The sequence below is a fragment of the Poecilia formosa genome, unplaced genomic scaffold (assembly GCF_000485575.1).
Source record: "Poecilia formosa unplaced genomic scaffold, Poecilia_formosa-5.1.2 Scaffold61, whole genome shotgun sequence".
Lineage (NCBI taxonomy): Eukaryota > Metazoa > Chordata > Actinopteri > Cyprinodontiformes > Poeciliidae > Poecilia > Poecilia formosa.
Window position 1 is genome coordinate 98548 of NW_006800000.1, and position 19482 is coordinate 118029.

The window sequence follows — 19482 nt, forward strand, 5'->3', positions numbered from 1 at the left end:
AATTTCCTTGAAACGTTACCTGACCACAACAGTTTGTTGCAGAGTGCCAACAAGAAAAAAAGAACAAATGCAAGAACACAAGCAGAGGACAAAAGAAGGTGTGTCAAACACACATCAACAGCTGAATGTCACCTAAAAGTTATCTCTTTGAAACATTGTCCTGAAATGTATTACCTAATGTATAATTTAAATCTATTACTTTAGGTAATAGCTATTTGTTAATCGCCTTGTTGGAGCTTAAACGGTCAAGTTGAGTTGTCTGGGATGTTTTATAGACTGTACTAAAGAAATAAGGACATGGTAGATATCTATGGCCACTGTAACAAAGTGCCCAGAGATCCCATTTAAAATTGATTCTTTGCCAAGTTGTCTTTTATATCTGGATAAAACACTTGTTTGTTCCAGTTTAGGAGCCATTGACTCATATGCCAATGATTCATAGGTCAGTGTTGAGTGGATAAAAAACAAAAAATGTTTCCAAGAGCAAGAAAGAGTCAGATTTTAAAGAAAAACTGAATGACTTTGAGACCTTGCTTTACATCACTTTTTAGGGATTACTAAAAAATAATTAAAAGTAATACATAGTCCTACCAATTGTAATTTTTTTATATCAGCATTTATACTTTACATTTTTTGTCAAAGCTTCAGATAAAAAAAAAAAAAAGCTGAGTTATTCGCCACCATCATCTTTCTTTCAGCGACAATCATGGCAGGATTTATGTCATAGTTCTACCATTTCTAAGGTCATTTGTATTTGGTGTTGAACCATTTTAGAAAGCAACAAACTATTTAGGTTAAACTAATCTGACTGTTACTGATTCCAAAACTTAAATAAAGTTTTTGGAAAAAGTAAAATCTATTGGAAACATTAACTGATATTGTAATATTAATTGTCATCTTAATTTGGAGTCCTGATAGCATGAACGTGATCTGAGAAATAAAATAATTTCAACTGCATTTCTCAGGAGACATTAACAGCAGTACTTTCTGGGTACTTAGACATCATCGCAATCACAAAACATGACTTTCTAAGTTGCCCTATGAGTGTGAGCGTCCTGTATCCTGTATCTGTTCTTCAACTCTCTGTGTTTTTCGGTGATGGCCTGATAACTTTTCCGGGGTTTATCCTACTCCTCACCAAGCGACTGCTCAAGAAAGCCACCAGCCCTTGCAAGGGTAAGTGAGTATACTCAATTGATGGATGGATTAAATTAATATGCCCTTAAGCAATTTGGTAAAGTTCAGATTTTGAAGTCACTGCTGTGCAAACTTCTGATTAAATTACAACATTTCAATTAAATGAAAACCCATTTTGATTTGTATTTTTCTTGAATGCATTGTAAGGTAAGACTTCAAACACACTGCTTCTTTGTGTGACATGGAAAAAAAAATAATCAAAGATAAGAGAGAGAAAAATGTGGACCTCCTTAAACATATTTTTTTAAACATTCATCTACTCAAAAAATATACACAACTATAAACAGGAATGAAATGTCGAGTTTTCATACGATTAAAACATGTCCTCAGATGGACATGTTTTAATGTGAAATGTGCAGATTAATCCCGCAACCAAAGCGAAAGCCTTAAGATACGGGCTGAAGCTGGTTACAGAGTGTCTTCATCCACAGCGGATTGAGTCTTGACTTGCATGGGGTGAAAGGTCGCTTTCAAACCTGACCTGGTTACACTGGAATGGGCCAGAATTCCATCAAACTATTATAAAAAGCTTGGGGAAGGAAATAAAATATGATCTAAGGCTGCAGCTTAAAATGTGGAAAAAGTGACTGTCATGTATACGTGCAAGTTTAAATTTCAGTTCCACCATCTACTGAAAGTGATTTGAAACATTGATACCGCTCAGAAATGTGCATAGTTTGGTTACTTCCATGGTCATAAATTTCTCATGAGGCTAATTCATATATTCAGCAGCACTATTATAGAATAAATAAAGTGCATAAAACACTACGGTCGTATTGAACAAAACAAACCAGCTACTGTAGATGATGCAACATCTGCAGCTTTATGCCTTTAGTGCCTCTTCTCCAGGAGAGAAAGTTTCATTTTAATAATTATTTCATGCGTATCTGCGTCAAATACGCAAACAATCCCTTCCAATGTGTTAGTTTTGGGACTATTAGGAGGATGGGCTACTTCCTGCAATCTCTGGTGAGGCGGGTTCCACGCTGTGACTCCCCTCTCGTGTTTGTATTCTCCATGGTGCTCCCCCTCATGTTCCTGATACGTGGCTGTTTGGGAGAGCAGCGGTGTGGGTCCCCGTCCGCCCCGCAGCAGCAGCAGCAGCAGCTGGGAGTCTGCAGGAACCCAGGCTGCTATTCATCAAGGTCTGGATGGCAGGGACACACTGGTGCACAGACTGTCGAAACCACAAGGTATGTACATAAAATAAGTCATTGTTCACATTGTACTTTTTGGGGTAGGGAGGTCTTCAACAAGTTTTTCATGGCAGTAAGTTTGTGAAACTGATGCTAGCTGTCGGAGAGCAGCCGCTGTTAGCGTTAAAACTTACGTGGCTACCTGCTTGAGGAGCTAATCTCTTTAGCAAACTGTGTCCGACTGCATTCCTCCGTCTGCTGCTCGCTGCTGTTAGCCTGCTAACTCTGAGCTGCAGACCCCAGGGCTGGCTACTACATATTATTAATCGCAAACCTAGTTTCTCACTTTTTTTTGTTGTTGTTGTCACTTTTAGCATAATGGCGTCCCAAGTTTTTCCAGCTCAGTTACTGCTGCAGCTCAACTGTTTTTAATCAACATTCACTCCACGTGTTTTCGCTAACTCCCAGACTTGACATTTCGGAGTTTGTAATATTTAATAATAGGATAAATCCACGCATTCATTTTACATCCAATAAGTTAAACTAAAGGTAGTCACCTCAGCTGGTCAGACGCCCTGAAATGGGTAATGGAAAAAATTATAAATAATCATCTGCCAAGAGGAAGTCCGTCTGGAAGTCTGCTCCTTCTGGAGTTTTCTGTCTGCCTCATATCTCTCTAACAGCAGTCAATTGTATTCATGCTTTGAAGGTAAAACCATCAATATTAAGTTCAAAAGTGTCTTTTACTGCACAGATTTTGTTGCTCTGATTAAATAAATAAAAGAGGTTTTTGTCGATATTCGGTTGTTATGGTAACTGACAGAGCAGTGATCTAATCAAAACGTGGCAGTGTAAACATATTAGGGTGCGATAATTGGTGCTTGTAGTGGAAACGATTTTTGGCAATAGTTAAATAATAAAAAAAGTTTTCCCTGTTCCCTCATAACCACTAAGAAGCAGAATTATTACTTGTTCAAGCAGATCTTCTTCAAAGGGAAGTGTTGTGTGTAAAATTTTGGGGACTCCCAGCCAGACAATGGACCACTCAATAAATGTTGATTGCCACTTTGACTTGTGCTAAATATCAATTACCTGTCAATGTGTAACTTGGATGATGTCAACCCCAATTTCACTGAGTTTCTAAAGTTGCTGTTTTACATGCACAGACGTTCACAGTTCAGAGTTTGTGAAAGACTTACAAGCTGTCGGAAGTGTGAAGAAAACGTTTGCATACCATATCTGTCAAGTTTTAAAAGCAAGACTGCCATTTTGGATTTTTAGGTTGAGTTTGGTGGGGAAACCTCTAACTTTCCTTCTTGAAGCTCCAACTTCTACTGATTATCTCGGTAAGTTATGCAGTTTCAGACTAGGGAATGATAATCATCTATGTCAAAAAAGATCATCAGTATAATTAAACTTAACATTTCAACTAATGAAGCAGTACTAGTGGGAAGAAAAAAAATGTTTTTTGTTTGTTTTTATGATAAAACTAAACAAAATTTAAAAAGGCTGTTGGGGGTTTAAAATGTCTGTCAAGATGATGTTGCTTCTAAAGCTGTATTAGCTAGGGTGATACTTGTTGTGAAATGTTTGAGAATCATTTCCTCCAAGGAATGCAACACAATTTACTATTTAAATTGGGGTCAGCTTCTGTTCATAACTATTTAAAATGTCCACAAAAAAAAGACAGTTTTAAGTTCATTTGCTCTCTAATTTACTATTATTCCACTCAAAACAAACCAGAAAAATCAAGCAAATTCCAGCACAATATGTAAAACCGTCCCTTGAAATGGAACCTTTTCAAATATACTTTTACTATTACTATACTATTTAAAAAGTACACTTGAACAAGATCCATTTCGAGGGATGTTTTTATAGCTTTTTACACATTGTGTCATCACATAATGCCCTTCTTAAATAACACTCGAGATTAAATGTTGCATGACAGCCTCTCTTCTTTCCAACCCAAAGCATTTCATGTTACTGAATGGTACAAGTGGATTCAAGCTATTATGAATGTCAGTCAGTTGACCAATTTAAGAGCTGATGTTGAATGATTTTTAATAATTCAGAAGTTATGATCCTCCTGAGTATGGGTCAGTTCTGATCAATAAGTGATGGATTAACGTATCTGCTTAGCTGGCAGCATTCCTGCTGTGCTTTCAACTCATTGAAAATCGTCATGTGGATTTCGGTTGTTTTCAGCATTCACAGCAAAAAATAAAGTTCACAATAAGCATATTTTTTTCAGCTATATTAAAAAAACACCTTCCATTGAAAGCTGAGGTTATATCTATACTTTTAAATGTAGATATAATCTGTTTGTTGTTGACCTAAGTTTGATGACTTCCTTAAATAGGGCAAAACCAATAGGAATGGGACAAGTCAGCTTTTGTTAAATGAAAACTAAAACCTAGAATTTATGTCGTATAAAATTTAACCACACTGTTTGACAAAATGGCAGCACCTAACGTGTTAATCTTTTATGAAAGTTTGCACCAGTTTGTGATGTGTTCAGTTATATTACAATCACTTATCCTTAGTATGTCACTGTGTGCTTAAATTTTTCTGTCAACTATTTTTAAATATACCTCAAAATTTTAATTATTTTCACAACCATACTAACTCACTTAAAACTATTTGATGCTAAACTCTGAAATAAGAAACATTCAGCAGGTGCAGAATGTACACGAGAGACTTCAGTAGAAATGATAGAATCCATTTTTATTATTTTATTCTTTCGTAAACTGGGGATTTGGAGGCAGATTTGGTAGCTGGTACTTGCAACTAGTTTGATGTAAAAGAGCCACAAAGAAAGCAAAAACATTCTTCAGTGGAAGAGGCTCTTCAAAGACAGAGGAAGACATGTCAGATCAATGACAAAACCAGAGACATGCTTGTAGTTTTCTTTGACATTCTCTGAATTCCTCTGAGATTTCATCTGGTCAAAGTAAACCGTGAGCACCGAGCGTGTACTGCTGGAAAAGCCAATAGTTTGTTGCAAACAACCAGAACCCTGGCTTGTATGTCATCAGATATCCAGCTGAAGCTATTTTCACTGAAAATATTATCTTTTTCATTTATTTATTTTTTTTCTTTTTGGCTGCAGCAAACAAGTGGTTTGCATTTTAATGCGATAAAGAGATCTGGCTCTGTGGACGTACACCTGCAGAGCGTTCAAAGCACAGCATCAAGGCGATTGTTGAAATGAGAAACTGCTTTTGCTTTTTTATGTGCCCAGAATTTCTACTGCAGTCATACATTTTTAAACATCTAAATTCACTAAGAACTACAGTTTAATTCATTTGCAACCTAACAAATTATTTATTTTCTTTTTACTTATTGATTGCTATCTTTTCTTTTTTTTTTTTTTGCCTTCAGTGAATGCAGAAGATTTAGACATTTGAAATAGTAATTTATTTGTTTTTGTTTGTTTGTTTGTTTTTTTTTTGACATATCTACTCTCTTCTTACAGCATCACGGGCTCCAAGTGTTTTTTGGGCTGAGAGACGGATGAAAGGTGGAAGCTGTTGGAGGCCCAGCTGGGCTGTCGCTGCTCTGTGTGTCCCTGCTGCTCTGCTGATGCTCACCTCCAGGGGAGCATCAAGCAGCCAGAAGATGACACAAACCTCTATGGCTCATGCGACGGCTACAGCTGCGGGACCGGGCCCCAGTCTGGCAGATGATCTCCCAGGCCTGCAGGCGGTCGCAGACTTTTTAACCAGTGAACACACACATGTATGGCTCCTGTCCCTGGTGGGCTCAGTCGCTGTGGGCCTCAGTGGGGTTTTCCCTCTGCTTGTTGTTCCCATTGAAGCAGGAGCTGCCCTCAAAACTGAAGGTAGGATAAGGAATATGTAGTCCTAACTCTGCAGCTTAACCATGGCTCAAATTATTCACGACTGCTTTTTGTTTTTTTTAAATCCAACGTTAACTCAGATTGAACCATGTTCTTACCAAACTGGGAAATTCCGTTTTTAATTTTGAAAGCAGAAGTGTTCAGATTCAGATGTCTGTAGCTACCTAAATAAATGTTCCTGTTTTTATCATCAATTTAATTGCATAAATATGTTGTAAAATAATCTTCCTGAGACGTTCTGTTGCTTCTCTTTAGCTTGTTTGGATGCTGCGACGCCTGCATGATTTTAGTTTGCGTTTTTGTAGCATCCGTTATATTATTCAATGTTAGGGATATTTTTTAACATGCAGATCCAGTAGATTTTTGAACTCCTGTTATAAGGAGCCCAAATTTCCCCCCTATTGTAGCAGTCCTTCATATTGCCACAATATGAAGGATTGTAGCAAGAGGGAGAGGGAACTATGATCAGGTTTACTTCTTCTTTCTATCTTCTTTGTAAACATGGAAACACTGCAAGAAAATGGAGTAAACTGGGCTACTGGTTCACACATCTGAAAGATGAGAAATCCATGGTTGCAGAAATATAATAATATAATCCAGACATCTAATGTGTCTCTGAACGGGTTCACCACTTTAGATAATCTGTCAAAAAAGCAGAGTAAGCAGCTTTTTTTCAGTTTCTTCTGTTTTGCTATAGAGCTGCTATAAGAAGCCATACGTATCCACTACAATTATTCAGAAATGACAATCTGCAATAACTCATAGATTTTAATGTTTCCTAATCACGATTATTACTACTATTTTTTTTAAAGGTGTAAGATTCTATAAATGGTTTCTTCTTTTCTTTCTCCCCTCCATGTTTTACAGTTGGATAGCTTTGTGATGAATCTCATCCCCACACTAGAGATTTTTTTTTTTTCCAGTGGGATCCACAGATGTTTCTGGTGGAAAGCAGGCAGCTGCATCTGAAATTTTCAAGCCTTCCTATAGCACACAGCTTGAAGTGAACTATCAGCAGAAGCCAAATATGAACACAGCTGCATGTTTTCTAAACAATTATAGTGTCCAATGATGCAAGTTCACAGCTTTTCTTTTCTTTTCTTTTTCTTTTTTTTTTTTTTACTTTTTTTATAAGATTCCTATCTACAGTAAAGAGTTTCCTGTTCTGAGTGGGAAGAGCTTCAGCTGCCAAGTGCAACAACATAGAAAAAAAAAGAAACACTTTTAAACTTGGTACTGGTTCTGTGAGGATAGATTCAAACACGATGGTGCTTTATGTTTACATTTCACTTGATGCCCAGCTGGAGCCAATGAGTTTAGTTTATCTTAAGTTTTGTATTCATATTTTTCTTTGGTAATTATTTGCTTCTTTGAGACTTTGCTTTTTCATTAATACACATACCACCTATTGCAATCCTTGGTTATTAATGATACTTGATAATTCCTTCTAAACATGAGTTTGCATGCGGAAAATATCTGCATGTAATAATATATCCAGTTTAATCCAGACTTGTAGCTTCTAAATGATTCTGATGATCTACTGTACACTTTCCTTGTTCTCTGTGACCCGACCAAAGTCACTTGAGGTGAACCAGAGGGCTGAAAGCTTTGACAGGCCCCACCCATGCTAATGTGGCATTCCAGAAGTATTTTAGGCTGAGGGCTGAGAAATGCAGCCACTCCAAGATTAAAGTTTCCTTGAAGTGTTATTATAGGTAATGCATGGTGAGCCAGAGATGCTACTGTGCATTTAAGTGCCTCATAGGTTGAAATGACAACAGCCAGGCTGAAAAGAGACACTAATTTATCACAATCTTTTTTAATGCCGTAAACGCGTATTTTAAGCTCATCATAAACTGTATTTAAAGCTAAAACAGCACGGAGATTGTTGTTAATCATACCTTGACATAATTGGTACCTTGTTTCTTTGCCAGCTGGATGCCAGAAGCTGAAGCAGCTCTTGAGCTTTGCTATTGGTGGTCTCCTTGGTGACGTGTTCCTTCACCTCCTTCCCGAAGCGTGGGCGCTCTCTGGCCCTCCAGGTGGGTCTCAGAGTCACAGCTTTCATAAATATATTCATGCTCTAACAAGGAATCCCTCTTGTAAGAGAATAATAAAAGAAAAAAAAGACTGGTTCATTAAAGAAAGAAAATAGCATTTATACGTTCCTTCATTCAGGTCTGTGGCAGTTTTTAGAAGCAGCGTGTTGGCTGCATCACCAGATCTCTAGTGTACATCTCATGCCCACATATTTACAGTCTGTGCTGTCTTTCCAGCTAGTAAACACAACCACTACGTGACCCAGGGCTTGTGGGTACTCATTGGTCTGTTTGCCTTTCACCTGCTGGAGAAAATGTTTCCAGATGTAGACGGCCTCGAGGACGACCCCCCAAATTCAGACCTGAATTTTAACCTGTCTGTAAGTATTTCTGTTATTTCTTTCTGTCTCGCATGTCGATGCAAGCCTTCGCTTATTTCCTTTTGTTGGCGCTCTCTGTGCAGATGCTTCGATGCTTAGTCTGCACATCTGTCAGTTGTGTTTTGACGACTGTTGTATCAGATGACCCGCAGCACACCCGGGAGTTTACAGCAGCAGCTACACATTTGGGAAGAAATCCCTATTGATTTTCTTGCCTGCCTTATAAATTATGCAAAAAGAAAGTGTCGGTTTCATGTTTAGCCTCCTGCCTTCTTAAAAATAAGCAAAGCAGCTTTTCATTTTTTTCTTTAGGATAGTATTGCAGATGGATATGGCCAGGCTGCTCCTATGTTCTCAGTGCCAGCGTTTTGTACTCTTCTATTGTGCCTGACTGCTCACTCTGTGTGTATATTTACCCAGGTGAATCATCTACTTCAATCCTGTCATCCAGTCAAAGGCTAAAAGCAAAAGAAGTGCATTTATCAAAGAGCCACTTAACCCTCAAAGATACTGTATTTGCAGCTCATGGATTTGAAACAGCTGTTCATATTTGTATTTGGTTTCTCACACAGAGATGAGATGCCATGTTTAATATACATAAAAGCATGGCCGTATTCATTATTAAAGTGTATGCATTTTATGCACATTTTATGCTACGTCTATAAAGTAAAATAGTTAATGCTAGCTCTGTAAAAAAAAACAAAAACAAAAGAAGCCTTGTTCTGTATGTTTGTAGAGGCAGAATACACGTTCCATCATGTCTGTCTAATGCCAGTGAGGGAGAAGATTGGAATCCACGTCTCAGCTCCTCTCCTTGTGTCTATTTTTAGTTCAGGGGATGAAGCAGCTGCTTCACCCATTTCGCTGTCCACAGGAGAACACCGCTTTTAGGCAGAGGCAACAATAGACATGGGCAGAGATTTACAGCAAAAAGGGGAAGCTAACAGTGTGCTCTCCTAAAACGTTGAGCGTTGCAAGAACAGTAACAAGGTGAATATATTTTTGCAGCGAATCATGCCGGTGTTTTGCATCGATGCATCGTTTTTACACAAAACTTGCACAGCGCTCTAGATTGGAAATTTAGCTCCCGTCTCTTGGAGGTCATTAATAGCCGTAAAATTCATCACACTTCATTACTTCCTCATGCTTCAGTCACTGAGATGGAGCAAACATTTCCTTGTGGCAACCGGAGGACCGCAGGTTATTTCCTTCTCGCTTTATTTGAGCTTCAGTCCAAATGACAACATACGTGGTTTCTAAATGATGGAACAGGGAAGTTGGCTATTCTCAGAAAACAGAGGCGCTAGCAAGTAATAAATGTGATGGCTGAGTCCTTGTAATGCACATCAAAAGCGACCATAAGCAAACTGTGTGCTGCTTTGCAGTATTTAGATTCCCACTGAACTGCAGTTTTTATTTGACTGGTTACGCTGGGAGCTTTACGATTCTACTGGGAGGACTTTCTCTCCGAGTTTTTTTGATGAGCGCACGTGTTATAAAAGTTAAGCGTTTTTTTTTTTTCTTTTCTCTCCACAGTCAAGTTCAGCTTTCGGCGTCAAAACGGAGGCATCACTCAGAAACGGACACCATGCTGAGTCATGGAAATCCTCCAAGCTACAGAGTCTGCAAGACAGCTCAGAGAAAATTAAGGTAATGCTGACAACCAAAGCATATCCCAGAATATGACGAAAAATGGGGCAACAGTAGGGATAAACAGTTAACTTTGATGTGGGTTGCTTATATAAGATGCTTGTATTTATTAATTATTTTTGCCTGACCAAACAGCAATATGAAAGTACAGGCAATAAAAAACTATTTCCCCTCTTACAAATTTTTTAAATATGTCAGATCATAAAATAAATTTTTATGTACGAGACGAATAACATCAGTGAATACAAAATGAAGATGTCAAATGATGTTTTTCCATATTTTAAGGAGAAAAAAGCTGCCAAAGCCACCTTCCCCACTAAACTCTTAGTATCTATTTGCTGCTTTTTTTTTTAAACTACAGTAGACATCGAAAATTTGTAATGGGTGACAATGAGTCTTTTACATCAGTTTGGATTTAAAATAATTTTCCCCACTTTTCTTTGCAGAGTATTTTTAATTCAGCCATATCAGGATTTTTTTTTTAAATAAACAGCTTCTGAATCGGATTTAAGTTCTGATTTTGACTAGGCGACTATAAAACTTTCATTCTCTTGCATCATTCGGTGACGGAAAATAAATTTTAGATCAGTGTCCTGTATTAACAAAGTTAAAAAGGTCAATGAGTGAAGGCAGCACATTTTAACAGCAGTCATTGAAGCAACAGAGCAGCTCCAACCCATCACTCTTACACCTCCATGCTTGACTATAGGCAGGAGGGTTTTTTTTGTATTTTAAATTCTTTAGTCCACGTAGAGGTACACACTTTCCAAAAAAAAAAACAAAAAAAAACACATCTCATCATTTTAGATAATATTTTTCCAAAAGTTATTAGTCAGAAATAAGTTCTGGTAAATGTGAAATGAGTGTCAAGTTTATTCTGATTAGCAATTTCATGGATGCCATCTTTGCCATTTTTATGAGCACAGATTTTAGCTGAGGCTAGTGGGTTCCTTAGTGTCTCAAAAAGGTTGCTTTGTGAAGTCTTTGGTTGGTTGTTCATACTGTCTGATTTTGATTGGCTGGTCAAGGTTGACCTTTGCCCCATGTTTTCTCCATGTGAGGACAATCACTGTCATTGTTGGTCGGTGGAGTCCCAAAACCTTAGAAATGATTTTGTAACTCTTTCCAGAGTGTTAATTACACGTTTCAAAAATATTTTCTTGATTTTATTTTAGGGCAAGGCATGGCATGTTACATGTTGGTTTGTACATTTTGTTGCCTGCTTCATTTGGTCAGACAGGTTCTGAAAGTACAGGCCAGGTAGTAATCAGGCATGTGGTGATACAGCTTAGCCTGAGAATGTGGCTAAAGACAATTAATAATTAATCCATCATGTAAAAAGATGAGTAAGTGTTTTTTGTGAGTATTCAAGATATGTTTAAAACCGCATTTTAGGCAGATTCTTAGCGTGGGGTACTAAAGAGAAAATGCTAAAAAAAAAAAATTTCTTTAAATTAGACAGTTTTCGATACATTTGTTACAGACAAGTGGATACCTGAACCTTCTGGCCAACTGCATTGATAACTTCACTCATGGACTGGCAGTAGCTGGGAGCTTCTCAGTGAGCAAGAAGGTAGGATTTTATTTCACGGTGTTTCATCACCCTTGTAAATGTTCCCATTTCAAGCGGTGTCAGCTCAAAAGCTCGCCAGGTTTATTTATTTTATATGCATTTGTGTGTGGGAGAGGCGGCTTCATTACCCTAGGTCAAATAATCCAAAAAGGAGCTGATGCTGAAAAGTCATAAGTTGGTCATTAGTGCAGAAAGTGCACACAAAGAAAAAGACACTAACTAGCTGTGAAAGTTTGGAGAACCTCACTGTGTGTGGAGTAAAAATGTGCTCCAATCTGACTGACTAAAGAGGTGAATAACGATGCCAATGACTGATGTGGGAAAAGGTCCAAATTGATCTAATGTCGCAAAATAATAAAAAAGATGAAAGGCATTACTGTAAGTCATGTTCATTTAAGCTGTTATAAACCTGGCCATCTAATTATAAAGCTCATCGACTGAGCAATCGAGTTTATAGACTCAAAGATATTCATATTCTGTCCGTTTCTTTTTTTGCGATGCAAGCTTTTTTAAGAGGTACATTTTAAACTCCAGAAACATGGATTTGTACCGCTTCAGTAGGTTACCGTGTATCTGCAGTTCTGGGACATGAGTCCAGCTGGAGAGACAGAAGGTTAACAGCATGAAGAATTGATCATTGTGCCAGAAAGGAAGTTGACTAGATATTTCAAACATGCGCATGCGAGACTTTACCAACATTTTTTGGTTTACTCGTGTTGTGTTTGTCACAGTTGTCTTGTTGAAATATGCAAATGAAATAAATTAAACAAAAAATATGTTTTTTTTAGTTAAATATAAATAAAGGACTTACAGCTATACACTTTCTAAACTCTTATCTTTATTTATGTTTGTCTTTTGTTATGTTGGCCTTTTGTGCTACAAAATTAGCTACGAATGGTTTAAGCTAAATTATACAAATTAACCTTCTACCTTGTTTTACTTTTTTAACATTTGAGGCATTTTCTCATTATTCTACTGTGTTACAAGAAACAGACTTTCTGTTGTGTATAAATCACTTTGCTCCTGCCTTTTTTTCTGCCTCCCAGGTTGGATTCCTCACCACCTTTGCTATCCTGCTTCACGAAATCCCTCACGAGGTGAGATTATAACAGTTCTTCAATGTTTTCATTAGGAAATAAATTGTTTGCATATCTTGGAGCTTTATGACATATCTGTCTCCTAGAGTCTTTGTAAACACAGTTGTTGTTTAGCTTTTTCTGTGTTGAGAGAAATGTCATCCTCCACAGGTGGGAGACTTTGCCATTCTGCTGCGAGCCGGGTTCGATCGCTGGAGTGCCGCCCGGATGCAGCTGTCTACATCTTTGGTTGGGGTCTTAGGAGCTTGTTTTGCCCTCTGTGCTCAGTCGCCCAAAGGTGCAGGTAGTGGAAGATCATTTTACATGCAGCAAAATTTGCTATGAGCTGGGAATTGTGTAAATTTGGTTAGTTACTCATGAAGATTTTCGTTGTTTTTGAAGGAAACTCCTCCAGCTGGATTCTGCCCTTCACTGCGGGGGGTTTCCTCTACATTGCCTTGGTTAATGTTGTGCCTGACCTGCTACAGGAGTCTAGTTTAAGGTAAATACGAACTTATAAGCCTGTAGGTCCAAATACAACAAATCCATCAGGTGTACAGAGGTGTCCAAATTTTTTTTTAGTAATCCCTTATTCATTTCTTTATATTTAGCCCTCAAGGAACCAGATTTTATCTTAATCAGTGTTTTTTTGTGCTTTTGAGATGCAGTTTTTCTTTAGATTAAGACCATGTTTGTGTTTTTGTCACACATTTCAGTCCAGTTTCTATTTCGAGATAAATTACTCTTTTACACAGCTGGAGACACTTATTTAAGCCTTGTCAAACGTGAGGGAGGCCTTTTCCATGTCGATGATCCAGTTCAGTTACCTGCTTTTCAATGTACTCATGGAAACCTTTAATCATGACTTGAAAGTCTGCTGGCAGTTTCTGACTTACCAAGGTCCATTCTCTAAATCGGGGTGGTCAGGAACAACTCCACTGTGCTCTTTGCCCGTGGAGAGGAGCATCCAATGTGAATCCGGGGTTATAGAGCAGCAGTTGTGTTGCATAAAGCAGTAACACTAGGGATTCCTCCTTCAAAGTCATTTTTATTCATCTTCTTGGCAACTACTGGGGCGGGGAGACGTTCTTCAAGTACCTAACTCTGGACTAGTTCCTCCATCTCAGGCCATCTTTCCTTCAGCACATGTTTAGCTTTCCTCTCAGCTGCAGACTGTAATGTTTAACCCTTGGCTCATGTCTGTCAGTACGAATTAACATGTAATCATCAGTTAAAAAATGTGTCATGTAGAGAAAAAAACACACACAAGACTATAAATCAGCCAAACTATGAAAAATAGTGTGATTTATAGTCTGGAAAATATGGTAGTTATTTAATGTTTAAAAAAAATGAGTCCACAAACCTTTCTAAATCTGTTTTGTTTTTTTCAGACATTCCTTGTTACAAATACTGCTCATCTTCTGTGGGGTGGGCACCATGGCTTTGCTCTCAGCCATCGTGGAGTGACGTGGGAGGAGAACACTCTTTTGCCTTAAACACTACTACTGGAGAGGAACCGACTTCCCCACCATCCTCTTATTCACAGAAATATACTGACAAGGAGATTTCTGGCGTCATAGCCAAGGAAACACTAAAGCAAATATCTGACGAGGAGCAGCACTTTATTTAGGGATGACTGAAAGGAAGACTGTCGTGATCAGAAGACAGGACGCTAGTACTTGGACACTTTGAAATGTGCTGTACTTGATTATCCAGAATCAGGAAAAGGTCTGTTTGGAAATCTGTTACCAAATTGTTGTTGTTTTTTAAGACAATCACGATGCTTTGCACATACATTTACAGCCAGGTACACGCGACGTACAATCTCATAACTAACATAAAAACTCTGGTTCCCTGTTTCTAGCAGAGCAGAAGTTCGTCTGATGTTTTTTTTTTTAGATGTTGTTCTGTTAGTCCTGTTTGCTATCAGTTTTTATGTAGCTTCTGAATATTTATTGAAATTGAAAACAGTTTAATCACTCCCGCTTGTCTTGTGTTGTATTATTTTCTACCAAAGAACTTTTATCTGTTTGCCTTTCACATACAGTGTAACCTGCACATTTTGAGCAGCTTGAGCTCCTCACACAGCATTCATCAAGAGGAAGTGCTTGTAGTAACATTTAATGACAATACATTGATGTTATTTGCTAAAACTTAAATTTCATTTAATTTTTATTGCTAGCTATTTCTGAGAGACAAAAGATAGCTTTTAGAAAGTTGAAAACGGGGGATGGTACATGTTTTAAAAGACTTTTGAAGAAATAAACTTTAAATTATAGACAACTGTATCAAAGGGATTGGTTTTTATATTTTGAGGAAAATGTGATGCAAATCACTGCAGGGTTCCTGCAGTTTAAAAAATATGAAATTCAGGGGGGGAAAAAAAACAACTTTTACAGGTCCAGATAAAAATAATACTAAAAACAAGATCTCTTACTGACTTTATTTCCTTTTCCAATGCCTTAACTTTCCATCCATATTTCCTTCAATTCCTTCATCTGTTATTTTATCCATCATTCATTGAGCTGTCTATTCATTTGTCCATTTCTCAATCTCTCTTCAGATGTTCTTCCATGTCTTTATCAATCCATTCTTTTTTTTTCTTTTTTTTTCTCCAGCCATCCATTTTACAGAATGGTTTTGATATAGAAATATGTTAAGTAAATTCATAGCAAACATTCATATTTATAGTTGAAAGCCCCTCTGAAAATACTAATAACTTCAAAATCATGGAATGTCAGCATTAGTATTCTGGGACCCAACAATTAGGTACAATTAATTGAACAGATGGCAGAATTTAAGTCTAGTATTTATTGATGGGTTCCTGTCTGTATGCAGTTTGCATGTTCCTGCTGTGCATGCATGAACACCAGCTTTCTCCCACCACCCACAACGTTAGCAGCTCATTCAAAATTGCCCTGAGGTGCAAGTGTGTGCATGTGAGGTTATTTGCCCTGTAATAGACTGGTGACCTGTCCAGGCTCTGGGTTGTCTCTTTCCTGTTTGTAGCTTAAGATGAGCAGTGTCTCCTTTTACTCTACAATGACTGAGTTTGGAAAAATATATGGTTGGATTTGCATAAAGATACACAGGGATAGCTCATGGTGTCACATGGACCTTTCTGCATTAACATGTTCACCGTTAGAATAATCCTACTGCAAAGGGTGATAAATTGTCATATGGAAGCAGGGGGGAGGGGGCAATGACTCTGTGTTCACACATTTCCAGTTTCAGCAGTGTATCTGGCAAGCTTATAATGCCATAACGACTCAGCAGCAGGTCGCCTTCCTTAGTCATCAGGCTTTGAGCAGCTTAATGTCTGTGGGAGCCTTCTTCAGTCACAGCACATAAAAACAACTATCACCGCTTGCACTGCAGTGGGAGACCTAGAGCAGAAAACCGTAAACGCAGAGGCAGATGGTACATTCCCGTTCTTATGTCACCATTTACTCTAAGAATTAAAAGTCCTGGATTCAGATTTACATCGATGTGACACAGGGACACAGTCGGCTTGCGTAAGCCATGAGCAAAGCGTCGACCAGGAGTACGGTAAACCATTAAACCCATTCATCTGCAGGATCCTGTAGGTTTCTGCAAACATGAACATTTAGCTACTTGTAACCATACCACAAAGACATGAACATACAGAGAATTAAATCTCCAGATACCGATTGACTCACTGTTCAGATTGAAGGATGGATGAGTCAACTTTTGGTAAAATATATTTGCATAAATTCATAAGACAATAGTTTAAGCTAGTCTACATTCAGTTATATTACATCAAATCAGACAAGCTATGAGAGGGGGTCGATAAAGGTTAACTTTGGCAAAATAACGCAAAAAAAATAAACATTTAAAATCCACCAAACTGTCTGCACTGACCGCACCCGGCTGGCTGCCCACCACTGAAATTCTGTAAACAACTCTTGTTACAATCCCATGAAAAAAAGTTTGGTATCTCTTGAACCGTTTCACATTTTCTACTATTACAAACACAAACTTCAATCTATTTATTGGAATCTTATGTACACAGTGCATAACTTAAAGTGAAGTCTTCAAAAATAATCCACAAATACAAAAATCAATAAGTGTGGAAAGACATTTCATAAAGTGTTACTTTACTTGGCATTTTGATCAAATAAAGCCACAAGTCATATACTGGTCATTTACTGTCTGCAGTTTCTCCAGAGTTCCCATGAGTCTTTCTTGTTTCTCAGTTACATGGGTGTCTACGTCTGGTCAGTAGGAAGTCTCACTGTACTCTTCCTGTAAGTTGAGCTGTGCTGTGTGATACATTCAATTCTTGGATATTGTTGATATTGTTTATATAACAATACCCTGCTTTAAAACATTCTGAAATACTTAAATTACATGTCTTGTGACAGTATGTAGTGAAAAAAAAACAAAATATATATATATATCATTCTTCATAAAGTTCAATGTTTTTCTCCGCCTCCTTTGCAAAGTGGCTTTATTTCTGAGAATAACTTTTACTCAGGTACATTTACTACTATGTAACTTCTGAAGGTCTTGTCCTGCTTGTAAAAGAGGTTGATGCATGCTGAACTTTTCCGATGTTTTCATTTGTAAATAATTTTATCAATAACCTTTCTAAATTATGTTTTCCTTTGTGTTATTATATATGATAAAATATCATAAAATACTATAAAGTGGTTGGTTGTAAAATGAAAAAAAAAGCCAAAAAATAATAAATGATATTCATTATTTGCAAGTACTCCAGAGTTGTAAATATGAAATTGAGTGTGAATGTATAATAATGTATCTCTCTGCAATTTTGACAGTATACATAAAGATGGAGGGAAATTGAAAAAAATGGACATTGGCATGAAGAACTTTTTGCAGGACTATTTTTTAACGTCATTTACAGAATCTTGAGACAAACTTGTATTTTCAGACTGTCATTTAAATTAGGTTTTACAAGGCTTTTTAGTTCTAATTGGCTCATAAATTTATTTTATCTACAATTGCAAATTGTTGCATTAAGGCAAAAGTCAGATGACGTGGGGTACCCCACGGTTCAATTCTGGGGCTGCTTCTATTTAATGTCAACATGCTCCCACTAAGATTATAAAAAAAATAGATAAACTTAATTTATTTGAGAGGTAAATCCAAACAGAGCTGATGAAAAACTGTGTGCTGGAGGAGCAACTTGCCAAGGTTGGACATTTTACCTAAAAAGTATTTTGGGAGAGAATACTCAATACAACGTGTGCACACATTTTAAATTTTTAAAATCTATCAAAGTTTTTTATATAATCATTCCACCCTGAAAACAGAAAGCACAAACTTAGAATGAGAAATGTAGCTTCTATGCTTCTGAAAGGCGTTTTAAATCATACAGTTTTTTCTTTGTTTCCGTCATCAAAATGAAAGCGTTTTTTTAATACAAAAACGGTGTAAAATAATCACAGATGATTTGAAGGAAATAAATTACATTTGTTTTTCTGCTATTTACTGCGTTACCATTCATTTCCAAAATAGGTTTAAACGCAAAACCACACTTACACATCGGTTTTATACATTTACAAAAGTGAAAAAGACGCTCATCGACGCATAACTAATAGTTACCACTCCACCCCCTCAAAAGGAGAACATATTTCTGTCTGCTCCCCATCCCTCAGCAACCTGGAGGAGAGACAGCGCAACTACATCACCTCCCCTGCCTCCTCCTCACAGCGTTGGTCGCCATCCATCCCCTCTCCTCCTCCTGTACCATAACAGATGGTGGGAACAACGTTTCATGCACCGGGCACCACAACAATAGACCGCAGCATCCCGTCCACCCCGTTACGGCCTTGCAGCATCATGCTCCCGGCGAAGGACTGCAGGAAGCTCTGAGTGCCGTCGTGAATTGCTTCACGCCGGTACCAGCCAAAACCATCACCACCACGGCCACGGAGGAACCTTCTTGCCACTGTTTGGGCTCTCCACCGAGCAAAGGAAGATGGCCGCTATGAAAATATTAACCAGCGCTGGGCTTTTCTTGGCTTTTTGCGCGCTGGGTCTCCTCGCCATGGCGATCTGCACCGACTACTGGTACGAGACCGACGCCAGGAGACACCGAGAGAGGTGCAAAAACTATGCCAACAAGCGGAACGACCCCGGTTACATCTACATTTCAAACCACAACCTCCCCCTCCAGATGCCTCCAAAAACCGGCCCAGATGCTGCTCCTCTCGTTAGGGGGAAGCGGCACTTTCTGCCCGCGTCGTCTTCAATGGAGTCCCACTGCAGCCGACAGTTCAACTCTACCGTCTCCGGGCTTTGGAGGAAGTGTCACCGGGAAGGATTCGACCTGGAGACCGAGGACCTTATTTACAAAGGTAAACAGAGGGGGGATGGAGACCTGGCTGCTGATGTGCAGCAGGCCGTGATTCTCGGCGATGAGCTCACACCTAAGCTGACATGAAGCAGAACAATCCAGACGCATCATACAGTAATGGGTTTCCGCGTTGAAATGTTATATACTTGGCAATTTTCCGTGTCGTGATCGTCCTCTGTCCGTGGTGCTGAAAGAATCATACTGTTGCAGAATCAGAACCTTTTTCACT

General features: G+C 38.2%; 2 protein-coding genes across 4 annotated transcripts in view; both read left to right on the forward strand.

Moving 5' to 3' along the window:
* Nucleotides 1-1956: 1956 nt before the first annotated feature.
* On the forward strand, nt 1957-15198 carry slc39a13 (solute carrier family 39 member 13). 3 transcript variants are annotated; one of them, XM_016672492.1, is made up of 11 exons: nt 1957-2390; nt 3615-3679; nt 5809-6174; nt 8127-8234; nt 8469-8611; nt 10148-10261; nt 11745-11834; nt 12881-12931; nt 13082-13208; nt 13313-13412; nt 14302-15198. In XM_016672492.1, the coding sequence occupies exons 1-11, from the start codon at nt 2023-2025 to the stop codon at nt 14375-14377; spliced, it is 1608 nt and encodes a 535-aa protein (XP_016527978.1). In that variant the 5' UTR covers nt 1957-2022; the 3' UTR covers nt 14378-15198. The 3 variants fall into 3 exon arrangements, with proteins under 3 accessions (XP_016527978.1, XP_007554073.2, XP_007554071.1); XM_007554011.2 differs by having other exon boundaries at nt 1964-2390; nt 13082-13214; XM_007554009.2 differs by lacking the exon at nt 3615-3679 and having other exon boundaries at nt 2307-2390; nt 13082-13214.
* A 3335-nt stretch (nt 15199-18533) lies between these two features.
* tmem276b (transmembrane protein 276b) overlaps nt 18534-19482 on the forward strand; it is a 12641-nt gene continuing 11692 nt past the window's right edge. The window contains exon 1 of the mRNA XM_007554012.2: nt 18534-19254. Coding sequence (XP_007554074.1) covers nt 18876-19254 — 379 coding nt within the window. The 5' untranslated portion in view covers nt 18534-18875. The remainder of the gene's footprint in view (nt 19255-19482) is intronic.